Raw genomic sequence first — 22,919 nt, forward strand, 5'->3', positions numbered from 1 at the left:
GATCGAGTTAAATACCGGTAATGACGAAAGCCGGATCTTCACCGAGCTTAATTCCCATTAGGTCCTGTTTACGGCCCAAGTGAGGGACCAGAGAGGGTCAGTGCCATGTTCGATCCATCCGTCGTTCTTTTTGATCAGGTTCATATGATTCAGGTGAATGCAAATGCGCACCCCTCTTATAGTTATTTCAATCCCTCAACGTCATTCGCTTGACTTGCGGATTCGTAAACCATGCAAAGTCCGAGATCGAGCCATTTCGGGGAGAGATTCGAGTGCCTGTTCGTTGTACACCGCGTGCCATTGGAAGCACACTATGGCGTTGAGTCCGACACGCGATTGACCTCTGTTACCCACCATCAACTAGCCACTGAAGCACCTATCAGTCTTGACAACGGCGACAGGGATCTCGCAAGCTAGGTAGCATTGATGAAAATTGACTCCACTTTCGCTCGATATCCACACTGCGGAACCAAGGCCAAGTAGGAAGTTGTAGTCGAAACATGAGAGACCAGGAAAACTTCTGCATTGTTGAAATTTTGTTGTTGATTCTTTCTGGGACAACCGGCGGAATTACGTACTTTCCTCAAGTAACATGCCACTCGCGCCTTCCGTTTGAACAGGTTTGATGATCACAACGACAGCCGATCCGGTCCCTTCCTTCCTTTTCCGACAATGTCGTAACGTCCTGGTATTTCCCTGGTAAGCGCCTAATGTAACTACTGTGTATCGTGTATCGCGTATTTGTCTTCTAATCCAGATTCTACATCGTCTGGAGAGAAAGCATGATCATTACAAACCTCTGCTGAACAACTGACTATTCACTACCCCTCAGTGGGGATAGCTTCTTCCCCTGATACCGTCCTTCACGCTTAATAATGACTTGCGATAGTGGACAATGAATTTAATCGACGCAGACACAAGCAAGCACCTGAATCCATCTCGCAGTCAGAGGGTCATCATGGAGTACACGCCCACCCAATTCCCGAATATTTATCCAACAACGGGACACAGCTCTACAGAAACAGAGGTAGCATGGAGCTATGCCGTCGCCGAACGAAATATCTCATTCGAGACGCTGGTTCTTTCCTGGGCAGCACTTCTTCAGGCTTATACAGGCGATGAACAACCTGTATTCGTTGTGAACCGCAGCACAGTCAAAGCGAATATAGGCCAGAAGAGCTTTGCTCCAGTCCCAGTGGAACAAAAATGGCAAACAGACGAGACATCGTATACAGCCATATGTATAAACGGGAAAGACAGTGGCGTCATTTTGGAAACAGACAACACAAGCGTTGCGATAGGCAAATGCTCGCTGTCTGTTGGCATTGACTTTGCCACAGGTGCTGGTGATATACGATCACAGCTTGGCATTCTACCTGAATATCTACAGCAAATCGCATTGCAGTTGGGCATTTGCATACAAAAGTATACTGGGCTTACCGTGGATGGAGAAATGAACCTGAATCAGAATTTGAGACTGTCTATCGCCAATCCAGAACCACGGGAGTTGCCAGGTCCTGCTTTTCTTCACCAACTGGCATTTCATCATCAACAACGAGATGCTCCGGCTCTAGAATTCCTGAGCGTTGGCTATTCCGTTCAGAGCCTATCATTTTATGAGCTGGACTGCCTTTCAACTCAGTTGGCGCAACAGATAGCTCAAGCATTTGACTCTCCACGCTCAAATCTTACAGGTCGAATCGTTCCTGTGCTTCTCTCCCAGTCAGTCGAACTGTATATCACATGGCTAGCAGTCCTGAAATCAGGTGCAGCATTCTGTCCGTTGAGCACAGATGTCCCTGAAGATCGAATCTGTTTCATTTTGAACGATGTTTCGGCAGATGTGATAGTCACGAACAGCGCATTCAAGGATAAAGTCGCCAACGGAGCAGATATCTCACTTATCTTGGTGGACAAAGTTGATTTACAAGCCGCTTCATCTATTTGGCAAGAACCTACTCTCGCCCCTGAGGATGTCGCCTATGTCATGTACACCTCCGGTTCAACAGGCAGACCTAAAGGAGTAGCCATATCGCACCGAGCAGCTACACAATCGGTGTTAGCACATAATAATCTAATCCCACCGTTCAAAAGGTTTCTTCAATTTGCATCACCGACATTCGATGTTTCAGTGTTTGAGATATTTTTCCCCTGGTTTAGGGGGGCCACACTCATCGGTTCGGAGAGAAGCAACATGTTGTTCGACCTACCTCGAATAATCTCAAAAATGCAAGTCGACGCCGCTGAGCTGACCCCAACAGTGGCCGGAGAGCTGCTACGCAATCGTCAGAGCGTCCCATCTCTCACGGTCCTGCTTACCATAGGCGAAATGCTCACAAAACGGGTAGTGGAGGAATTTGGTGCTTCAACAATGCAGGATGGGATACTTTATGGAATGTACGGCCCGACTGAGGCGACCATACATTGTACGGCTGCACCAAATTTCCAGTCAGAATCGAGAGTGAATCTTATCGGCCGTCCTTTCGAAACCGTTTCGGCTTTTGTGATATCATTGGAGGACTCGCCAGATATTCCATCAGAGCCTGTAACCTTACCTATTGGTCAGATTGGAGAGTTGGCTGTTGGCGGACCACAATTAGCAATTGGTTATATTAATCGCCCTACTGAGAATTTAAAGGCCTTCATACGGAGCAAGAAATACGGTCGATTATATCGAACAGGTGACAAAGCGCGGTTACTGCCTAACGGAGAAATCGAATGCTTCGGTCGAGTTTCCACAGGACAAATAAAACTCCGAGGCCAACGCGTGGAACTTGGTGAAATCGAGAGTATCATTTCCATGGCGCCAAGGATACGGAGTACTGTGGTAGGGGTTGTTGGTGGAATTTTGATTGCATGGATTATTGCTGATCATGGGTACGATATACGACTTGAGGATATTAAGGGTTTCTGTCGAGGCAAGCTCCCAAATTATATGGTCCCTGGAGACTTCTTGGCAGTCGATGCATTTCCACGTCTGGAATCTGGAAAGGTAGACAGGAAGGCTCTGGAAGCTGAATATCTCACTCGCCAAAAAGAGAAATTTACGAAGAAAAGGACTTTTCGAGATTCCCTAGAGGAAAAAATTACTGAAATCGTTGAGAGTGTGGTTGGCACGTCAGTTGATAGCCTTTCTGCTGCAGGGCTGGACTCCCTGAAAGGAATCAAACTGGCGGCTAAGCTACGAGAGATTGGAATCAACTTGGACGTCGCTAAACTACTCTCTGCCGACTCTGTGAGCGATATCTGGAACATTGCTCAAGAAAATAGGCGACGGAGGGAACTGACATCTCAGACTACCGACAACACGGCCCAAACTTTTGTGGAAGCCGCTTTTTCCGTTCTTGGATCGGAAGGCCTCCTGTCCAGAACTGAAAGAGTGGAGCTTTGTAGTGACATCCAAGTGGCAATGCTTTCAGAATCACTCCGAGACAGTAAAGCCTATTGCAACTGGATCGAGCTGAAATTCATAGATGGCCTGGAGCTGGCCAAGATAAAAGCCGCTTTCAAGGAGCTGATACATCACAATGAGATGTTACGATCCGCTTTCTTATCGCTTGATACACCCGATTACCCGTTCTGCCAAGTCACCTGGAATAGGGACGTTTCAGCAGATCCTTTTCAAGAAACGACATGCTTTGACTATGAATGGAATATGGCTAACCCTAACCTTATGGTTCCATTCAAGCTCCAATTCATTCAGGACAAAACATCTGTGCGAGCTTTACTTCATCTTCACCATGCAATCTATGACGGTTGGTCATGGGAACTTATGCTTAACGACCTTCAGGCAGCTTTGGATGAAAAGCCGCTGACTACTCGAACCCCATATTCTGCAGTAGTGAAGCATTCCATTACAACACTCTCGTCAGATGCGGCTAGATCAACATCATATTGGGCAACTTACATGCAGGGCGTAACTCTAACAAACTTCCCTAATTTTCACGGTCGAAATGGCTTTAAAAGGAGCAGCAAAAGGCTTACTCGGACTTTCGACATTTCTCCGATAGATCTCGAAACCAAGGCCCGGTCAATGTCAATCAGTCGCCAAACATTCTTCCAATCTTCGCTTGCATATATTCTTTCATCCTATCTTGACACGCAAGATGTGATCTTTGGTACGGTGTTCTCAGGTAGAACTGTGCCAGTTGCTGGGATTGAATCAATAATTGGGCCATGTATTCGTGTCCTACCAAATAGAGTTAATCTCTCCTGGGTACGAACAGTTGCCGACCTGCTGAATGTTGTCCAGAGGGACAACCGTAAAGCCTTAGACTACGGAAATCTGTCACTTCGTGATATCAAGAAAGCCGCTGGAATAGAAGGTAGCAGCAGGCTCTTTGATTGCATCATTGTTTGGCAGGAGACTTTAGGGGAATCCTCAGGGTCATGGACCTCTTTCGAACAAACCGCCTCTGCAGATTATCTGGAGTTCCCATTAACTATCGAACTAGAGCCAATAAATGGGCGGATCAAAGCCGCTGCTATATTTGACCAGTCCATCTTCCCTGAAGCTCAAGTGCATCTGCTATTAGAGCAGGTTGAGGCGATTGCTGATATCTTTGTTCGCTCACCGAAAGAAACTCTTCACTCAGTCAATGCTCAACTCCCTTCCACTGTGTTATCAATCGAAAATAGTGACTTTGTGCATCTAGATAACCTCCCACATTTGGCATATCATGTCGAGCAGATTGCGGTAGACGAGCCAGGACGCAATGCCATCGAATTCGTCCATACTTTCGATCCAGACACTGGTTCTATTCTGTGCGACACTCTAACTTACGGTGAACTCAATTCCCGAAGTAATCGTCTTGCTCATTATCTCCTCAGCAGTGGCATTTCAAGTGGAGATCTTGTTGCCATAATCCTGGACAAATCCATTGAACTATATGTCGCGATTCTAGCGGTCATAAAAATTGGCGTGGGCTACGTACCTCTCACGCCAGTAACTCCTTTCGAGAGGATTCGTGCTATTCTGAACGAGACGGTACCCAAGACTTGTGTTGTCGACTCGGGTCTTCTCTCTCAGCTAAAATCTTTAGACTGGCTTTCAACCTTGGAACCGCAGAACGTCAACATGGAGCAATATTCCGATGCAAATATTATCCTATCTCATCATTCCTCTAACATATCATACGTAGTTTATACATCTGGAAGCACAGGAAAGCCCAAAGGAGTTGCAATCACTCATCACAACCTCCAGAGCAACATTGCAACACTCGCTGAGATCTATCCTGTCAAACCAGATTCAAAGATTCTTCAAGCATGTTCACAAGCTTTTGATGGTAAGGTGGATTTAAGTATCCTGATGAGAGAAGCATATTGACAATTTCAAGTGTCGGTTTTCGAAATCTTCTTCGCATGGAACACTGGAATGACTCTCTGCTCGGCGACCAATGATATAATGTTCCGTGATATTGAAGCCGTCATCAGGAATATGCACATTACTCATCTGAGTCTCACTCCGACTGTGGCTGCCTTGATACGCCCTGAAAATGTACCAGAAGTTGGATTTCTAGTTACAGCCGGTGAAGGATTGACCGCAAAAGTTCACCGGGAATGGGCGGGCAACGGATTATACCAAGGTAACTCAAAGAGAAACCAGTCAAGCCGACGACTAGGGTTGAGACTAATCAATCCTTAGGATACGGTCCATGCGAGACTACCAACATTTGTACCGTCAAGCCCAATGTTTCGCAGCTTGATGACTTGAGGAACATAGGCAAACCATTTAAGAATACATCGGCGTTTGTCATCTCTGATAGCTCTACATTTACTATCTTGCCTAGAGGAAGTGTGGGCGAGTTTTGTTTTGGCGGCGATCAAGTTGTAAGATTACAATGCCTATTGATTGTCTTTCGATAGGGGAAATTTATGACTGCTGACCACTAAATTAGGGCAAAGAATATATCGAGCAAGCAGATCTAACAAAAGAAAAGTTTATTGAGCATCCCAAATTCGGTCGATTGTATCGATCCGGGGATTTTGGACGACTGTTGGCCGACGGTTCATTGATGTTCACAGGTCGTCGAGATGATCAAGTCAAGTTGCGTGGTCAGCGGATCGAATTGGGGGAGATTAACAGTACGATCCTGTGCCATGCGCAGGCCCAGGATTGCATGTCGATCATCATTGGCGGCAAGGATCGAAACGAAAGGCAGCAGCTTGTATCCTTCTTTGTTTTACGGAGTTCAAGGTCCACTGAAAATGAGGTTGGTGGTCAACGAGCTGACGTGATAAATGCTATTTTCGAAGAGCTATCCGCCAAATTACCTTCTTACATGGTGCCATCCGCTTTGATTCCTGTTGATGAAATTCCGATGACAACTGTGAAGAAAATCGATGCCAAACAACTGACAGCGAGATTCCGTGCATTGACTCCAGATGATCTACAGAAATACTCTCGCGAACGAGGATTGCCGGTCACAGACACCTTGAATCCAGATGAAAGGCAAATAGCTCAAATCATCTCTCAAGCAACCCATACGTCTCTGGGACAGATCAGACTCAATACTTCTTTGTTCAGCATTGGGCTTGACTCTATATCTGCCATATATATGGCAAAGAAGCTCAGAGACTCCGGATTTGGTCAGGTTGATGTGTCACTAATTTTACGCCACAGCTCTGTTGGGGAGCTTTCGAAACAGATAGGGAAGGCGAAAGCTGATAAAGGCCGACCACTTACATCAGAGTCTGCTGCAAGGAATAATGGTACAGTTAGTCTGGAAGGAAGTGTTATCCAAGAGATCAAGGATGAGTTTGAAGCGGCAGGTCATAGAGTTCAATTGGTCATCCCATGCACTGCTCTACAAGAAGCAATGCTCTCACGTACAGTCTCCCACGGCAAAACAGCGTATTGGAACCATATTTTGTTCGAGTTATATGGAGACATCGAAACGTTTCGTGAGGTGATGCAACAAATGGTCACACGACACGATATTCTACGCACCAGTTTTGTCTCTACTAAGGATGCCAGATTTTCATTCGCACAAGTCATTCTGGAAGAGATCTCCTTACCCTTCTCAATGGTTGAAACAACAGAAGTGGATCTTGAAATAAGTAAGCAAAAGTCAAATCTTGCACAACAGAATGATGAGAAGCATAAGGTTCCATATGCTTTGACAATGATCACTGATGTTAGAACTGGGCATAAAAAGCTACTTCTCTCCATTCATCATGCGATACATGATGGTGAAGCAATGTCTCTATTATTCAAGGAGATTGAGAAAGCATATGAAGGGAAAGAGCTATTACCTGCGCCCCAGTTCCATCAGTTCGTCGATCATATCATGGGAGGCAAGGTCCACGAAGAAGAGTCGTTCTGGTCTAATTATCTAAATCGCATGTGCCATTCACACTTATGCCCTCAGGTAGCAAAAACTAGGAACAGTGAAGGACCTGAGATAGGAATAGTTCGACAGGAACTAGGAATATCCTTCATGGATTTCGAAAGACTTTGCCATGATCTATCAGCAACCCCATTGAGCGTTTTCCAAGCCTCGTGGGCGCGACTTCTATCAGCTTACATAAAGTCTTCTGATATCTGTTTTGGCACTGTTCTTAGTGGCAGAACAACACTTCTGGAAGGGGTTGAACACATAATTGGACCTTGCTTCAACGTGCTCCCTATTCGTGTAAAACTGTTACCGACAGCACTGAACACCGATGTTATAAAAGCTGCACTGGAAGCCAATGCGGATATACTGGCTCATCAGCATGCATCTCTAAGACAAATACAAAAGAAGTTTTCCCCAAATGGTAGGCTTCTTTTTGACTCCATTGTTTTATTTCAGCGTCCAGCCACCGAACTTGACTCTCGACTATGGAAATTGGTGTCGGAAGAAGGTGAAATGGACTTTCCGGTCATTCTTGAGATTGTGCCCTCTACAACGAGCAACTCCGTATCCATCCTCCTCCACACCGATTCTTCCCTAGTGTCTCATGCAGATTCTCAAATCATCTTAAAGGACTTCATTGATACGGTGATGCATACAATTAGGTACCCTTGGGCTAGAAGTTTTGAGGGCAAAGGCGAAGGTCATCTACCTTCAATTGCGCAGGTAGCCAGGGAATATATGGTCAAGGAATCAAAATACACGGAAGCTTCGTCAACTTTGACAAATGGACACGAAAACCTCTCGGATGATGAGCATTTAGTCAGAAATGTCATGTCTGAATTATCCAAATATGACCCGCAGGCTATCAGGCATGATACGACTATATTTCAGCTGGGACTTGATAGTATCAATGCAGTGCAGATATCGAGGATGTTGAGAGATAAAGGGTATACAGTGTCAGCTGCAGATATACTTGAGGTAAGCTTTATTCTTACAGTGAACTCGAGACTGGTGCTAAATAAAATCGATACAGAGACCGAGTTTGGGTCAGATCGCAGAACTACTCCGAAATGCGAAATCCGAAACGTCATTGAACTCGTTCCAATTTGATGCCTTTCAATCAGACCACAAAGACTACGTTCTAAGAAGTTTAGATCTTCAAGAGACAGATGTCGAATCAATACGTCCCTGCAGCCCAGCACAACTAGGCATGTTAGCTGACTTTGTCAAATCGAACGGGGATCTATACTGTAACCGCCTAACACTCAAGATCAAAGAGGATATAGATATCTCTCGCTTACGAGATGCTTGGTCTACTGCTATGGCTCGCCATGAAATGCTGCGAACTGGCTTCATTCGTCTGAAAGATCCGAAATTTCCTTTTGCAATGGTAACATATACCGCGCAGTATGCTACCCTTCAGTGGATCGAAAGCAGTGAAAGACTATCTGAAAAGGAATATCATGATCGAAGAAGGATGTTTCATGAAAAGTTGCATATGCCACAGTGGCAGGTTTCTCTGCGTCATTTACCATCTACCATCGAAGTCGAGTTGATGGCTATGCATGCTATCTATGACGCGCAGTCTTTAGAGTTGATACTTTCAGATGTTGTCAATCTCTATAGAGGTCTCCAAATGTCACCGCCGGTGCCTATTACTCCTATTCTAGGCCATATCCTCACAGCTGCATCTTCAGTCAGCCCTGATACAGATTCATTCTGGAGCAGAGTCAGCTCAGAGTTTCAGCTTACCAAGTTTCCAAACTTGACGCCTTTCAATGTGCGGGATCGGGGGATGACGGTGAGCAGTCAACCGGCTACCAAATCGCTTGCAGCAATCAACGAGCAATGCAGGGCTCTTGGCGTTTCTTTGCAAGCAGCAGGGCAAGCAGCATATGCCAGACTATTGGCGAACTATACTGGCAATACTAACGTCTCTTTTGGGGTGGTTCTGTCTGGCCGCGATGTTCATACCAATGCGGAAGATGCCGTTTTCCCGTGTTTGGTGACATTGCCTTTCCAATGCCATGTTCAAGGAAGCAATAAAGAACTTATCTTATCGGTTATGAAAACGGATGCTCTGTTAGTGAAGCATCAATTCACGCCGCTATCGAGGATCCAGAGAATGTTCCAACAGGACAGTCCTCTCATTGATACAGTGTTTGTATATCAGAAACTGGCTCGTGGAAGGGCCGAGATGCAGTTCTGGGACGTTGTTGATGACGATGCTAGAGTTGATGTAAGTACTATTTATTGATCATTTACCTATTTATAGTGAGCCTATTAACACCTTGGAAGTATCCTCTGTCCATCGAATTGATTCCTGAAGAAAGTGAATTAGTACTGCGCCTGACCTGCAGAAACGATGCTATCCCTCAGCCACAGACAAAGATGATTCTCAGACAATTGGACGGCCTTCTTTTGGATAGTCTCTTCAATGAAGAGTCGAATTGCGCACTAATCCCTGATGTGCAACCTGAATTACTCTCGGTTACGCCTGCTAAACAGCCCTATATTCCATCTCCTGTCTCATTGCTGCACGAATACGTCGAGAAGACTACTTTACAAACGCCACATAGGATTGCTCTTGAGTTTGCTTCGAGCGTCACTTCCCGAGAAATCACAAAGCAGACATGGACATACCTCGAACTCAATCAAATGGGTAACAGGGTTGCGAGGCTCTTACAATCACTCAATCTCAGACAGAGCAGCCTCATTGCCATCTGTTTTGATAAATGCCCGCAGGCATACTTTGCTATCCTTGGGATCTTGAAAAGTGGACATGCGTATGTAGCCCTGGATCCCACTGCGCCACTTGCCAGGAAGCAATTTATAATTGAGGACTCCGGTGCCCGCGTCGTATTGTATGCTTCGGACAAAAATGATGACTTACAGCAATTAACCGGAACCGAGGTGATTGCAATGGACATGGCCGGTTTACTAGACGGCATCTCATCAGATCCTCCAGTTCTCTCCAAGCCAATTGATCCACAGGATACATGCTATTGCTTGTATACATCAGGGACAACGGGAACGCCCAAGGGTTGCGAAATTACACATGAGAACGCAGTGCAAGCAATGCAAGCCTTCACACGACTGTTTAGTCCAAACTGGAACGAGGACTCCAAGTGGCTACAATTTGCATCTTTTCATTTTGATGTCAGTGTCCTCGAGCAGTACTGGAGCTGGAGTATGGGGATCTGTGTTACATCTTGTCCTCGTGACGTCTTATTCCAAGATCTGCCTGGTACTATAGATCGTCTTCAAATCACACATATAGACCTAACACCAAGTCTTGCCAAGTTGGTGACGCCGGAGGAAGTTCCGTCTCTCTGCAAAGGAGTGTTTATCACAGGTGGTGAAGCCCTTAAACAGGAAATCCTTGACGCTTGGGGAAAGCATAGGGTTATCTATAACGGCTATGGACCGACAGAGGTCACCATTGGCTGTACTATGCTTCCAAGGATGGATGAGAATAGCAAATCGTCTAATATTGGGCCCCAGTTTGATAATGTCGGTTCATATGTCCTTCAGCCAGGCACGAATGTTCCTGTCCTACGGGGATGCATGGGTGAACTGTGTGTATCTGGCGTCTTGGTTGGTCGAGGCTACATTAACCGTCCAGAGCTAACTCAGGAGAAATTTCAGTATCTGGATGGATCCAAACGAGAACGGTTCTATCGTACGGGTGACCTTGTCAGAATATTGTACGACGACAGCTTTCAGTTCAACGGCCGAATAGACGATCAAGTGAAACTTCGAGGGCAACGACTTGAACTTGGAGAGATCAACTCTGTTATTCAAGAAGCTTCCGATAATGTATCAGAAGTTACAACACTAGTCACCAAGCATCCAACCCAGCAGAAGGAGCAGCTTGTAGCATTTGTCTCGAGGAAAGGGAGTCGGGATAGATCGACCATACTGGAGACTACCAAGGATGATGATGTCAATGAATTCCTCAGGTGTATCAAAAGGGCCGCTCAAGATAAGCTTCCTGGTTACATGGTTCCAACCCACATCATTCCCGTTGTATCCTTGCCTTTGACTCCAAACAACAAAGTCGACGCGAAAGCCCTGAAAACGTTCTTTTCGGGACTGTCTTCAGAAGAGCTACAGAACTTGACTTTACTATCCAACGAGAATCTGTCAATTGCTGAGAAGGAAGTCCAAAATGCTATACGGATACTTGCTGAATATGCCATAGTCGAACCAGCTGGGCTCTCATCAAATACAAGCATTTTTGATGTTGGCCTTGACTCAATTTCAGTCATTGGACTTGCTCAGCATTTCCGAGATGCAGGGTATCAAAATGCGAAAGTTTCAGTAATCATGAGAAGTAAGAAGTCGACCATTATTACTATCGCTTGAACTTAATTCTTACTAATGTACGTATTGTTAGACCCTACAGTTGCAGGCATTGCGGCGTCGTTGGAGAAAGAAGGGCCAAAGGCCTCGTCAGTAGACGGAGAAGTTGGGGACAGTAAACAGAAACTCAAAGGTTTTGCTCATGAAAACACTGTCAGTGCCGCAGAAAAGATCGAAAGGTCACCCGAAGAGATTGAAAATGTAGCACCCTGCACAGCGCTACAAGAAGGAATGATAGCGCGGTTTCTGGAGAGCTCGCGGAACCTCTACTGTTCTTCGTTCAGATTCGAACTTAAACCAGAAACCGACACTGGTAAGCTGCGGCAAGCATGGTCTGAAACTCAAGCGAACGTTCAATTGCTTCGACTTCGCATGATTGCTCTAGCTGATGGATATGCTCAGGTTGTGTTGAAAGATGACCAGTTTCCTTGGAGTGAGATGACCGTCGCGAATGATCAGGAAGTCGACGCTGTCGCTGGTAATGAATGGCAAGCATGGTGCAGTCAGTTGAAAGATTTAACCAGCACTCTGTGGTGTTTGGTTCTTATCAAGTCCTGCAGCCGCAGGTTGCTATGTTTGAATATATTTCATGCCCTATACGATGGCAACAGTCTTCCGCTATTGCTGGAACAGGTTTCTTTGAGATATCACGAACGAAAAGTGCAGGAGAACGCCCCTTCTTTCATGGATATTCTACCCTATGGACCATTGCGAGTGTCCTCGCAGGCGAAGGTATTCTGGGAGAAACATCTGGTTCACGCCCCTGATGATCGAGTCTTCCCGATCGTCAACGATGCTCCATGTGACACAATTACGTTGACCAATGTCCTCAAAGAGGTATCTGGCCTAGAGCAGATCAAAGCTTCTTTGCAGGTCACCGAAAATGCCATATTTCACGCATGCTGGCTTCTCACCCTACACGAACATTTCTCAGTCATTCCATGTCTAGGAATCGTGGTTTCCGGAAGGGCGCTTGATATTCCTGGCGTCGAGTCGGTCGTTGGACCGCTGTTTAATACCATTCCAAGCTACATACCATTGCATCATCTGAGGACAAAGGCCGATTTGATAAAAGCCTGCCACCAATATCATGTATCGATACTTCCGTTTCAACACACTCCGCTTCGAGATATCAACAAATGGACGAGACGAGGAACAAGAAATCCCTTATTTGAGATACTCTTTGTATTTCAAAAAGAACATGGCCATTCGTCTCCGGCTTTCTCAGAACATATTTGGACGGAGATCAATTCAGGGTTTGCAACTGCCGATTTCCCTCTTTCTCTCGAGGTCATGCAGATGAATGGCTCTGTTGTTGTGACTTTAGCATCACAGTCACATGCAGTATCGGAAGATACTGCAAATGCACTTTTGTCTACTTTCGCGTCTCTATGCAAAGATATCCGGAATAATCATACGTCTGCTCTTCCTAACAAACTTGTGTCTTCAGGTCAAGACAATAGAGGGCAAGAAATCTGCGTCCAAAGAAATATTGAAGAATTGGGAAATAATTTCCAAGGATTCGATTGGACTCCGTCTGCCATGGAAATTCGCAATGTCGTTGCAGCTCTTGCAGAAGTGGACGTTGCCTTGATCAATCCGACGACGTCAATCTTCGAATTTGGTCTAGATAGCATAGATGCTATAAAGCTATCCTCACGACTAAAGAGCCGCGGATTTAACCTCTCAGTCAGTTCGATCATGAAACTACATACAATTTCAAAAATGTCAGAAGCCTTGTCAAGGCCAGTAGCTTCTTCAAAAGTCAATTCGGACGTCTCTCTGATTCAAATCCAAGAAGAAATCACCAACTGTCTACAAAAAGCAGGAAAGTTATCAACAAATGCAATCAAGGTTTTACCTCTGGCGGCACTTCAAGAATCGATGGTTGCCGAGATGATAGCTTCGGGTTATCAGCATTATTACGGTGTTGAGGTTTTTGAGGTCGCCGATGGAACAAACTTTTCGAAGCTTCTTACGTCTTGGAAGACCGTCATAGATACTCATGATATACTACGCACATCGTTCGTCGAGATTGAAGATCCTCAGGTTACTAGTTCCTTCGCTCAGGTCGTGGACGTGCCGAATGACCAGCAAGCAATCCAAGTCGTTGATCTGGGAGAGCGATCTATAGGGGACTTCATCCAGTCATCAATCTACAGCAGCACCCGCCCAGAGTTCGCAATCTATGGAGTTCGAAAAGGGGATAAACGTTACATTGTTCTGGCCATGGCGCATGCACTATATGACGGATGGTCGCTTGATCTTTTACATACTGATGTTGAAAAATCATACTACGGAGAGGACGTGACTCGTCCAGCATATGAGCCCATTCTAGAGTCAATACTCAACGACGCAGGAGACAAGGATCGTCAATTCTGGTTAGCAGCACTCAAAGGTTTCAAACCACGAAAATTGCCGTGTGGGAAACACCCTGGTGGCGATAAATCGACGTTGCATCGAGCAGAGGTATCGTTTGATGTCCCTAGCGAGACGATAAAGAAATTCTGTCGCGACCACGGTATAACAGTGCAAGCCTTAACTGTCACGACTTGGACGATCGCTTTAGCCAGTATTATCGAGGCCCTTGATGTAGGCTTCGGACTTGTTCTATCCGGACGAAGCCACGCAGATGCAGATGAAGTCATGTTTCCTACAATGAACACTGTCGTCTTCCGAGCTATACTTCATGGTACTCGATTGGAGATGCTGAAATATATACAGGGGTCTCTGAATGCGTTGATCGAATATCAGCACTATCCTCTCCGCAAAGTTAGTGGCGACATTGCAGCTGGGAGCTTGTTTGATACTCTTTTCATATATCAGAAACGACCGTCATCGTCGACTTCGAGAAACCCTCTGTATCAGTCTATTAGTGGGACAGCACACACGGGATCTCCACTATCGGTAGAAATGGAATTAATGAGCGGATCCATGATTTGCCGCCTTGCAGCACGGGATGACCTATTCGGCATGAAGGATGCAACCGATATTCTTGATCGTGTAGCTCAAGTTTTCCTGTTGATAACTTCTGAGCCACAAGATGCGACGGTTGACTTCACGGATACTGGGATGAGTATTTGTGGACGGCCTTCTTTTAGAGAGTCTCACGATGAGCCCGAGGTGATTTCAGGTTATGGAGAAGCGTCTAAAGTCGTAGGAAGAGCACAATCATGGTCTGATACTGAGTTAAAAATCAGACAAGTTCTCTCAGCAATTTCAGGAGTACCGGCGGATGATATCAGCAAGGACAGCACGTTGTTCCATCTAGGGCTTGATAGCATCAGCGCAATCAAGGTGTGCTCATTACTGAGAAAGCAGTCTATTGATCTTCCAGTCAGTGCGATGCTGAAGGCTGGGTCCATTGCAGGTATGGCGGCAGTCGCAATGTTGGAGAATCGGGGCCCTCAGCCAGATATATCTAGCGAAGCAATGAATTCCACGCTCGAGCAAATGTTGAATGATTTTGACATCGAGAAACTTCTGTCACTTAACAAATTCTCTGCGGATGATGTTAAGTGTATACTTCTCGTTACTGCAGGACAGATGTATTGTCTCGCAAGAAACGCACAGGATCCTCAACAATTCTACGCCAACTTCTATTACAAGGCCGACATCTCGAGAGATCAACTATCTCATGCATGGGAACTTTTGGTGGCGCAGCTCCCTATCCTGCGAACCGGATTTATTGATACTGGTGTCAGAGAGAAGCCTTGGTTGCAAGTCATTCTGAAGCAGTTAGAAAACCCGGTTCAGTGGCATGAGACAATCCAAGACCCCAGATTTCAATCTCCACCTTCTCGGTCCATCACCGTGGGACCTGTCTCTTTGCATGCGGTAGAAACTGCACAGGGGGTGATAATCAATCTGCGTATTCACCATGCGCTTTATGATGCAGTCGGTCTCTCTGGGCTAATCGATCGTCTTAGTAGGATGTGTACGGGAGTGGAACTTCAAGCCGATACCGGTGCGGAATTTGCTAAGTTCATAATATATCAAAATATATCTTCGCCGCTAGAAGTGAGGAAGAAGTTCTGGAAGACCTATTTGGCCCAGACTCGGCCACAGCTTTTGAAAAACACAAATTTACGACAGAACAAGAGAATTAGTGTCTACCGATCAGGCTTGGTTGAGAATCTCGAGGCCATAGAAAGTACTGCGCGACGCCACGGCCTCAGTTTTCAGTCCTTATTCATGGCGGTATATGCAAAGATACATTGTGCACTACTGTCAGAAGCACACAATGAAGCCGACAATAACAATAGTGAGGAGAATGAACATACGGAGTACTATGTTCTCGGCGTGTATTTGGCAAATAGGGGATACCCTCTTGAAGGACTCCAAAAAATGATCTCACCAACCTTGAATATGCTACCACTACGCATTGCGCTCTCTTCACGCTTGATTGAAAGTGCCTATCAAATCCAGAGAGATCTACATGAGATTAGCCGTGTGGAACATTCGGGTGCATCATTACTCGAGATCAATGGCTGGACAGGCGCCCGCATCGACACATTCGTGAACTTCTTACGACTTCCAGATTCGGTATCTGACGAGAACGACGCAACAACGATCACCGCTCCAAACGGCAATATTCGGTTTACCCCCTTACAACTAGAGGATATCACACATGGCCATCCAGCGCCGTATGAGACACGTGGAGTTGATGGACCAGAAGCGTCTAGCCAGAAAATAGTCGTCGAGGAAAAGGAAGAAGCTGAAAAGGAGAGAGTTTACATGGTGCGTTCATTCTCAACACAGATCTATCCCTTGCTTCGCTGGTTTTCAATGTGCAATCAGCCCTCAACTTTGACTTCCGTCGTCACTACTCAGATAATATGATTGCTCTCTTTCTAACATCAATAATTTATTCACTAGGATTCCATGGATATCGAAGCTGCCGTTCGGGACGGAAAGCTTGATATTGGCGTTTTTGGCCCCGAGTCACTACTCAGTCAGGAGAAGGCTGAGGAAATTTTGAGTAGATTACGAAGAGAATTGGGAGACGTATCATTGCACTTGTAATCCTTATGGAGTATATATTTATGGGCAGCGCTTGAATGGTTTCTATGTATTTCTGTTTCTCTTCTTTGTTGTATTGATTTCGGAGTACTTGGCGGTGAACAAAATATGTCTCTTTCTATTCGTATGCTAGCAGAAATGACAATAAATAAACTCAGGAAGTCGATAGATTTTTGTCTCTACGGTCCATGGAGGTTCCCTGGAACATTATTAACAATAACGATGTGCCAGTTTCAAATGTGGCTTATGTTCCAAAGGGAGCAGGATATCCGAGATTTCCTGTCAGGTCGAATGATTAGATTTGCGGCGTCGATAAGGCCTCGTTTCAGATTAATTGCCTGTTATTTAACTTATATTTGTTGATAGGGTCTGTGTACATGCGAGTTGGATGTAACACATGTCGAGGTAATGACAAAGAAAGCATTCAGGTAAGTGCACAGCTTGGGTGGATGAAGATGTGATATTCTCGTGTAGACGGTCGTCGAGTGGAAGCCATGTGACGAATGGGGACTATTGGCGGCCCCTTCCTTCGCTATGGTTGTACAGTGTACTTTATCCTCGACATAAACGATGACCAACGATTCAGTAGAGTAGAAACAATGAATATGCCAAACGTTCATGGAGCGTGGCATGGGATGACAGATAACAAAGGGATGGTGTGGAATGCAAGGGCGAGGAAAAGACATGAGATTGACAGCTGATACGGTCCGTATACGAGCCTGAGGCTTCCGAAAGTCAATCTTAGTCAGGTTGCTCAGGTGACTCGCGGCTTACTATTGGCTCTGTCGAGAAACTATTTGAAACGACTTATACGAGCTGGACGATTTGGTGCTACCTAAGATATAAATTCAGGGGTATCTACACTGTATGTATATACATTCAAGAACCGAGGACCGTCAAAAAGAGCCATCGACAAAAGCAATCATCTACACATTGAATAGTCGTGATTGAGAAAGCCTTGAGATGGACCCGGTGGTTGCTGAAAGAGGGATTTGCCACAGGTGCAGTAGTACTCCGTGCTCGATGTTTTTTTGTTTTTTTTTTTCTTTTTTTGCTTTTGTTAAGGTGTTATTGTGGCGAATGGAGAAGTAAACATGCAACATAACATCAACATTGAGGTCAGCATGTAGTAAACACGCCCGAGCAGTCGATATGGACATGCTCTTTGATGCTAAATGATATATCATTCCCCCCCCCACTCGATTCTCAGCAAGAGATATCTAATCGATAGTGTTGATAGTTATCGATAGAAGAGTAAAACACGTCAACCTAAACAAAGCGGTGGGGCTTCCCGAAATGTCAACAACAACGCGCGACGTCGCGTTCGCGCCTTCCCCGTAGCCCTGTGCCTGCCCAACTTAGACTTTGTGACCCCAGTCCAATGATTTCTCTCCGTTTCTCTCAGACAATTCTTCAATTCTTCGACTTCAACCCGTCTCTCTATAATAGTCGCTTCTCTCTCTATCTCTCAGCGCATCTCTTCATCGACTTCGATCAATTTACTTGCATTGTGCGATTCGACAATCCCCCCTCGACTAAACTACACTGCCAGCCCGGCTGACCAAGTACCTGACCGGGTCACTGTTGTCCAAACACACAGACAGAGGCTGCCTGCCATTAAATACTTAAATCGTTCGAGATCCCTATCCGACTTCGTCAAACACATTCCGGTCGCTATCGTACTGTAGTGCAGTGCCCGCATTCCAGACCCAAACTCTTCGAGACGAACATCGCATTCTCTTTGCTATTCCGTAGTGAAGTCATCTTCTTGGAGCATTCCACAGCTCAATCCCGACAAATCACCGACTATCCGGCCGAATAGAATAGCCTCGAGTCCAAATCTTGTGTTTCACCCCAGGCGCGTGCCTGCTATCGGTGGGGGGTGGAAGAATACTTGGTGGTTACGCGGCTACACATCGGACGGACGACGTCAGAAGGTGTGTGAGTCAATACCTGTCGCCAGTGTATGGAGGCGTTGGGAGCCCTTGGAATTCCTCCTAATGACCTGATGTTTCAGCGCGACTGGATCGTGGCACAGCAACCTGAACTTCCTGATTCGTATCAACTCACCCAAAGACACATTCCAAACGAGGTCTTGCCTGCTCGACTCTTTACTTAGGCTACACTACCACCCTTGACTGGTCGAACAAACGACTGTGTGGCACTTGTATAGACCCTTTTTTTTGGGCCGCTATCATAGGTTATAGGAGGTACTTCCAGGCCATTCGAACAAAGGCCATTGTGGAAAACAATACACTGACGGATCTCCCCTTCAGTTACAAGAAGCACACAAAGGATAGGAGGAGCATCCCAGAAATTAGTCACTTCAAAGCGGTATCACGGTGATTAATTCCGTGCAGCATTCCTTAAAAACATGGTCGCAACATTTTCACCTCACCGGGATGGCGGTACTCTGCACCTACCTTCACCTACTGGAATTCATCATGTGGATGCAAGCTCGGCAATAAGGCAACTGCGTCGCTCTTTGTCTCGCTCTCCTTCAAAAAGTTCTGACTTTCGTTTCCTGTCACGACCTCACTCCCAGGCAAATTCAAACACGCCCTTTATTTCCTCCCCACTATCACCATCGCGTCGTGGAAACCTCTTCTTTGTCCCAGCTACCACATCAAACATCTCAGCAGCCAATTTATCCACACCAGCACCTTCGAAATCGACATTTGCAGCCTCGACCACACCTGCAGCAGCTCCCCCAGCAACACCTGTCGCGGTGCCATTTCCCCCAAGCGCAAAAATAACGCGCCCACTGATGCGCAGGACTGGGTCACTGCCTAATACGCGCCCACGTACCTCTCCAAAAAGTCCCTCAAAGAGAGTTTTGAATATTTCCAGTGATCAGGGCAACGCGACTGTTACACCACCTGTTTCATTAAACGAGAACGAGGGCTTTCTCCAAGAACCTAGTATTACATCATCTGAGAATTTCGCGCTCTTTTCAACCGACATCTCCACAGACAACAATAACAACAGCAATAACATCGCGTTCAAACCAAATCCCCATCGTATTGAAAAGCGGCGCAGTGGCAATTTTGGGTCTTTGACTACGACAGTCAGCCCTCTGAAAAGAAGTGACGGGGCAATGAACCTCGACCGAGCTGAATTTGCAAGCCCGTCAGCGAAACGTCGCAGTTTACATAGCGTTGGGGGAACGCCCGATTTCAGCATTTTTGACGCGACTGACAACTTTCCGTCATCAAACGAAACCTCAGACAACATGTCTCGAGAAACCGAAGTCCAACTTTTTACTTTCTCCAGTCTACCAGGAGGCAACTTTGCGACAATCCCAAAACGTTCATCTTCTCTACGACGTTCGACACTTCAACAGCGTCAAGGTGAACGGTCGCTCTTCAATCGCTCACGGTTAGCGAACGTGGATTTTCCCGACTCGCCCCCAAAGAGTCCCATTGCCGCAATGCAGCAACGTTATCCTCTAGGCAGTAGCCTCTCGACCACTCCCAGCCATGATAGCGTGTTCACTCCACAACAACGACCTGCATCGAGCAATCCACTGTTCGCGAATGTTCAACGTGATATCCCTAGTACAACACCACACGCCGCACACCCCCTTTCTCGCACTATCACACAATCCTCTTCGAGCTCTAGTTTGGCTGATGACTCTCCAACACATGAACCAATCCACAAGACTGATCGTCCAAGACCAATATTCAACTTTTCAAAATCTCTTCCTGTTGGAGCAACCAGACCTGAAGCTCCCCGCCAATTTACCCGGGAAGACTCGAATACGTCTACCGACTCTTTTGCAACACCAGAGAACTACCGACAGGCCAAGCCATATGCAGCAGCATTCATGTCCACTGGACTGATATCAAAGAAGAACCGCAATGCTGATGACCTTCAGAGCTCATTTGGCTCTAGTAAGAATATGCCTGACACTCCTTGCAAGCGATCTTCAACTTTCCTGCCATCTGCGCAAAAGGCGTTGCCTGTTCGACCTATCTCGCGTCCAAAGCTCGCTCGTCAAACCTTTGTTGCGCCTTCTACTCCGTCACACCATGCGGTTCCAGCTTCAGGTCCGTTCTCTCGGGGCAACGGTGTTTTAGGCAACGTCTTTAGCCGGCCTTACTCGTCTCGGAGGGATAGTTTTGCGAGTGTTGACGGCGATGACCGATCAATCTCTAATTCGCCCTCAGCTCGCCGTGACAATCAGCGATCAACTGATTTCGATCTTCCGCCCACTCCAACAAAGCAGACGTTCCCCTCTAGCCAGCTACAGGGAACACCACATGGCGACCCATCTGTCCAACTGCAGATTGATAGTCTAGAAAGTACCACGCCGTGCACCCCGAAAGACAACAACATCCTTCCCGATCCAAGTGGACTGTCAATCTCAGCACCTAACGAACCCGCCTTGAGCTTGGACGATCTGAATGCGTCTACCATAACTTTCCCTGCCACCCCTACTGCACCACGTGACTACTTTGCACCGACTGGCCAGCGAAAGAGTATGTCGCTGGGTGGCTTCACTGCTATGGATGTTGATACCAGCTTGACAACCCGCTTCGACAAAGTAGAGCTCATCGGCACTGGAGAGTTCTCGCAGGTCTATCGGGTGTCGAACTCCCCTGAGAACACTCAGTACAAATCGATATTTTCTTTACCATCGGCTGGCTCTAACTCGCCATCGACTCTGCCTGAACGTGTTTGGGCTGTCAAAAAGTCTAAACAGGCATTTGGTGGTCCCAAGGATAGAAGCCGACGAATGAGGGAGGTGGAAATCTTGAGGGCTCTGGCCAACTCGGATCATGTGATATCTTTCGTCGACCACTGGGAAGACCGAGGTCATCTTTATATTCAAACAGAATACTGCGAGGAAGGCAGTCTGGATGTCTTCCTTGCTCAAGTTGGACTCAAAGCTAGACTCGATGACTTTAGGATTTGGAAGATCTTATTGGAGTTATCACAAGTATGTTTCCGGTCATTATCATTCTCATACATGTTTCTAACTTGGGTACTAGGGATTAAAACATATTCATGATTCAGGCTTTATTCATCTCGATATCAAGCCTGCCAACGTTTTAATCACCTTTGAAGGCGTCCTTAAGATAGGTGACTTCGGCATGGCTACAACGTGGCCCGCGGAAAAACATATTGAAGGTGAAGGTGACCGAGAGTATATGGGTCCGGAAGTTTTGCTAGGAATGTACGACAAACCAGCCGACATCTTCGCCCTTGGTCTGATCATGTTTGAAATCGCTGGAAACGTCGAACTTCCTGATAATGGATTATCATGGCAGAAGCTTCGGAACGGCGACATTAGTGACGTCCCAAGTCTAACGTGGAGCTCGGAGACAAGCATATTACGTGATTCGTCAGGAAACCCGTTATCTGAGAGTTCCTCTTTTGACGAGCTCTGCCGCTCTGATCCTGCGTTCGAAGATTCCGGCGTGGACTTTTCTAGATCTCGTGTTCCCAAGCTACAGCAACTTTCTCGCAGCGGAGAGTTGGTTGAACCTCCCGCTTTCATGGTAGATGCCAACCACGAAGACTCCTTGGATAAGCTTGTCCGCTGGATGATCACCCCTGACCCGGCTAGCCGACCAACGGCTGATCAACTGCTACAAGCATATGGAACGCAGTGGGCTATGTCTCGCCGCCGAGCTGGTGCTACTGTTTTCGAAGGCAACTGGGGACCGGCAGATGATATACTTCAAGAGGACGCGGAGATGATTGACGTTTGAAGTCGAGATGATACCCCATTATGGTTAACGGGCGTTTACTGGCGTTATTGGAAATTGATTTTTGAATTTTGACATATGAATCGACTACACAGCCCTTTTCCCTTTTTCACCACTGTCACATCTCGAAGTGACAGCCGCACGGGGCATAAACTGGTGTTTTCCAAAGATCTGAACATTTCTAGGATCTAAATCATACTTTAATTTCGTCCTCAGTGGAGTGTTTGGCTTTACTGTGGATATACCCACCACTGAAGAAAAGTGGTTTGCAGAGATGGCGCAACTTTTGTGAGATTATATTTCCTCTGAAAGTTTCTATGTCTTTCTTTTATCTTTCAAGCGTTTGAATGGTCACTTTATTTCCTTTGTTCAGCCATTTTCCTTTTATTCAACCTACGAGTTCCATCTGTATGATAATGCTTTTATCAACGGTCACATTTTCCTTTGTCTTGCAGTGACTTGTTTGCTCAAATCATAGCAT

General features: G+C 46.2%; 2 protein-coding genes across 2 annotated transcripts, besides 1 other annotated feature; both read left to right on the plus strand.

Annotated features, from left to right (window-relative positions):
- Positions 1 to 958: 958 nt before the first annotated feature.
- On the plus strand, positions 959 to 16,727 carry TSTA_090280 (nonribosomal siderophore peptide synthase SidC; the record flags this gene model as incomplete). The annotated part of the gene is made up of 8 exons (XM_002478707.1): positions 959 to 5,285; positions 5,337 to 5,585; positions 5,645 to 5,829; positions 5,898 to 8,315; positions 8,371 to 9,576; positions 9,636 to 11,673; positions 11,737 to 16,442; positions 16,581 to 16,727. The coding sequence occupies 8 exons, from the start codon at positions 959 to 961 to the stop codon at positions 16,725 to 16,727; spliced, it is 15,276 nt and encodes a 5,091-aa protein (XP_002478752.1).
- Positions 16,728 to 17,750: 1,023 nt separating this feature from the next.
- Positions 17,751 to 17,777: a microsatellite.
- A 1,321-nt stretch (positions 17,778 to 19,098) lies between these two features.
- On the plus strand, positions 19,099 to 22,441 carry TSTA_090290 (protein kinase, putative; the record flags this gene model as incomplete). Its single annotated transcript, XM_002478708.1, has 2 exons — positions 19,099 to 21,666; positions 21,719 to 22,441. 2 exons carry the CDS (start codon positions 19,099 to 19,101, stop codon positions 22,439 to 22,441), a joined length of 3,291 nt encoding a protein of 1,096 aa, XP_002478753.1.
- Positions 22,442 to 22,919: the final 478 nt, after the last annotated feature.

This window comes from Talaromyces stipitatus, genomic scaffold (genome assembly GCF_000003125.1).
Source record: "Talaromyces stipitatus ATCC 10500 scf_1105507295527 genomic scaffold, whole genome shotgun sequence".
In the NCBI taxonomy this organism is placed as follows: Eukaryota; Fungi; Ascomycota; class Eurotiomycetes; order Eurotiales; family Trichocomaceae; genus Talaromyces; species Talaromyces stipitatus.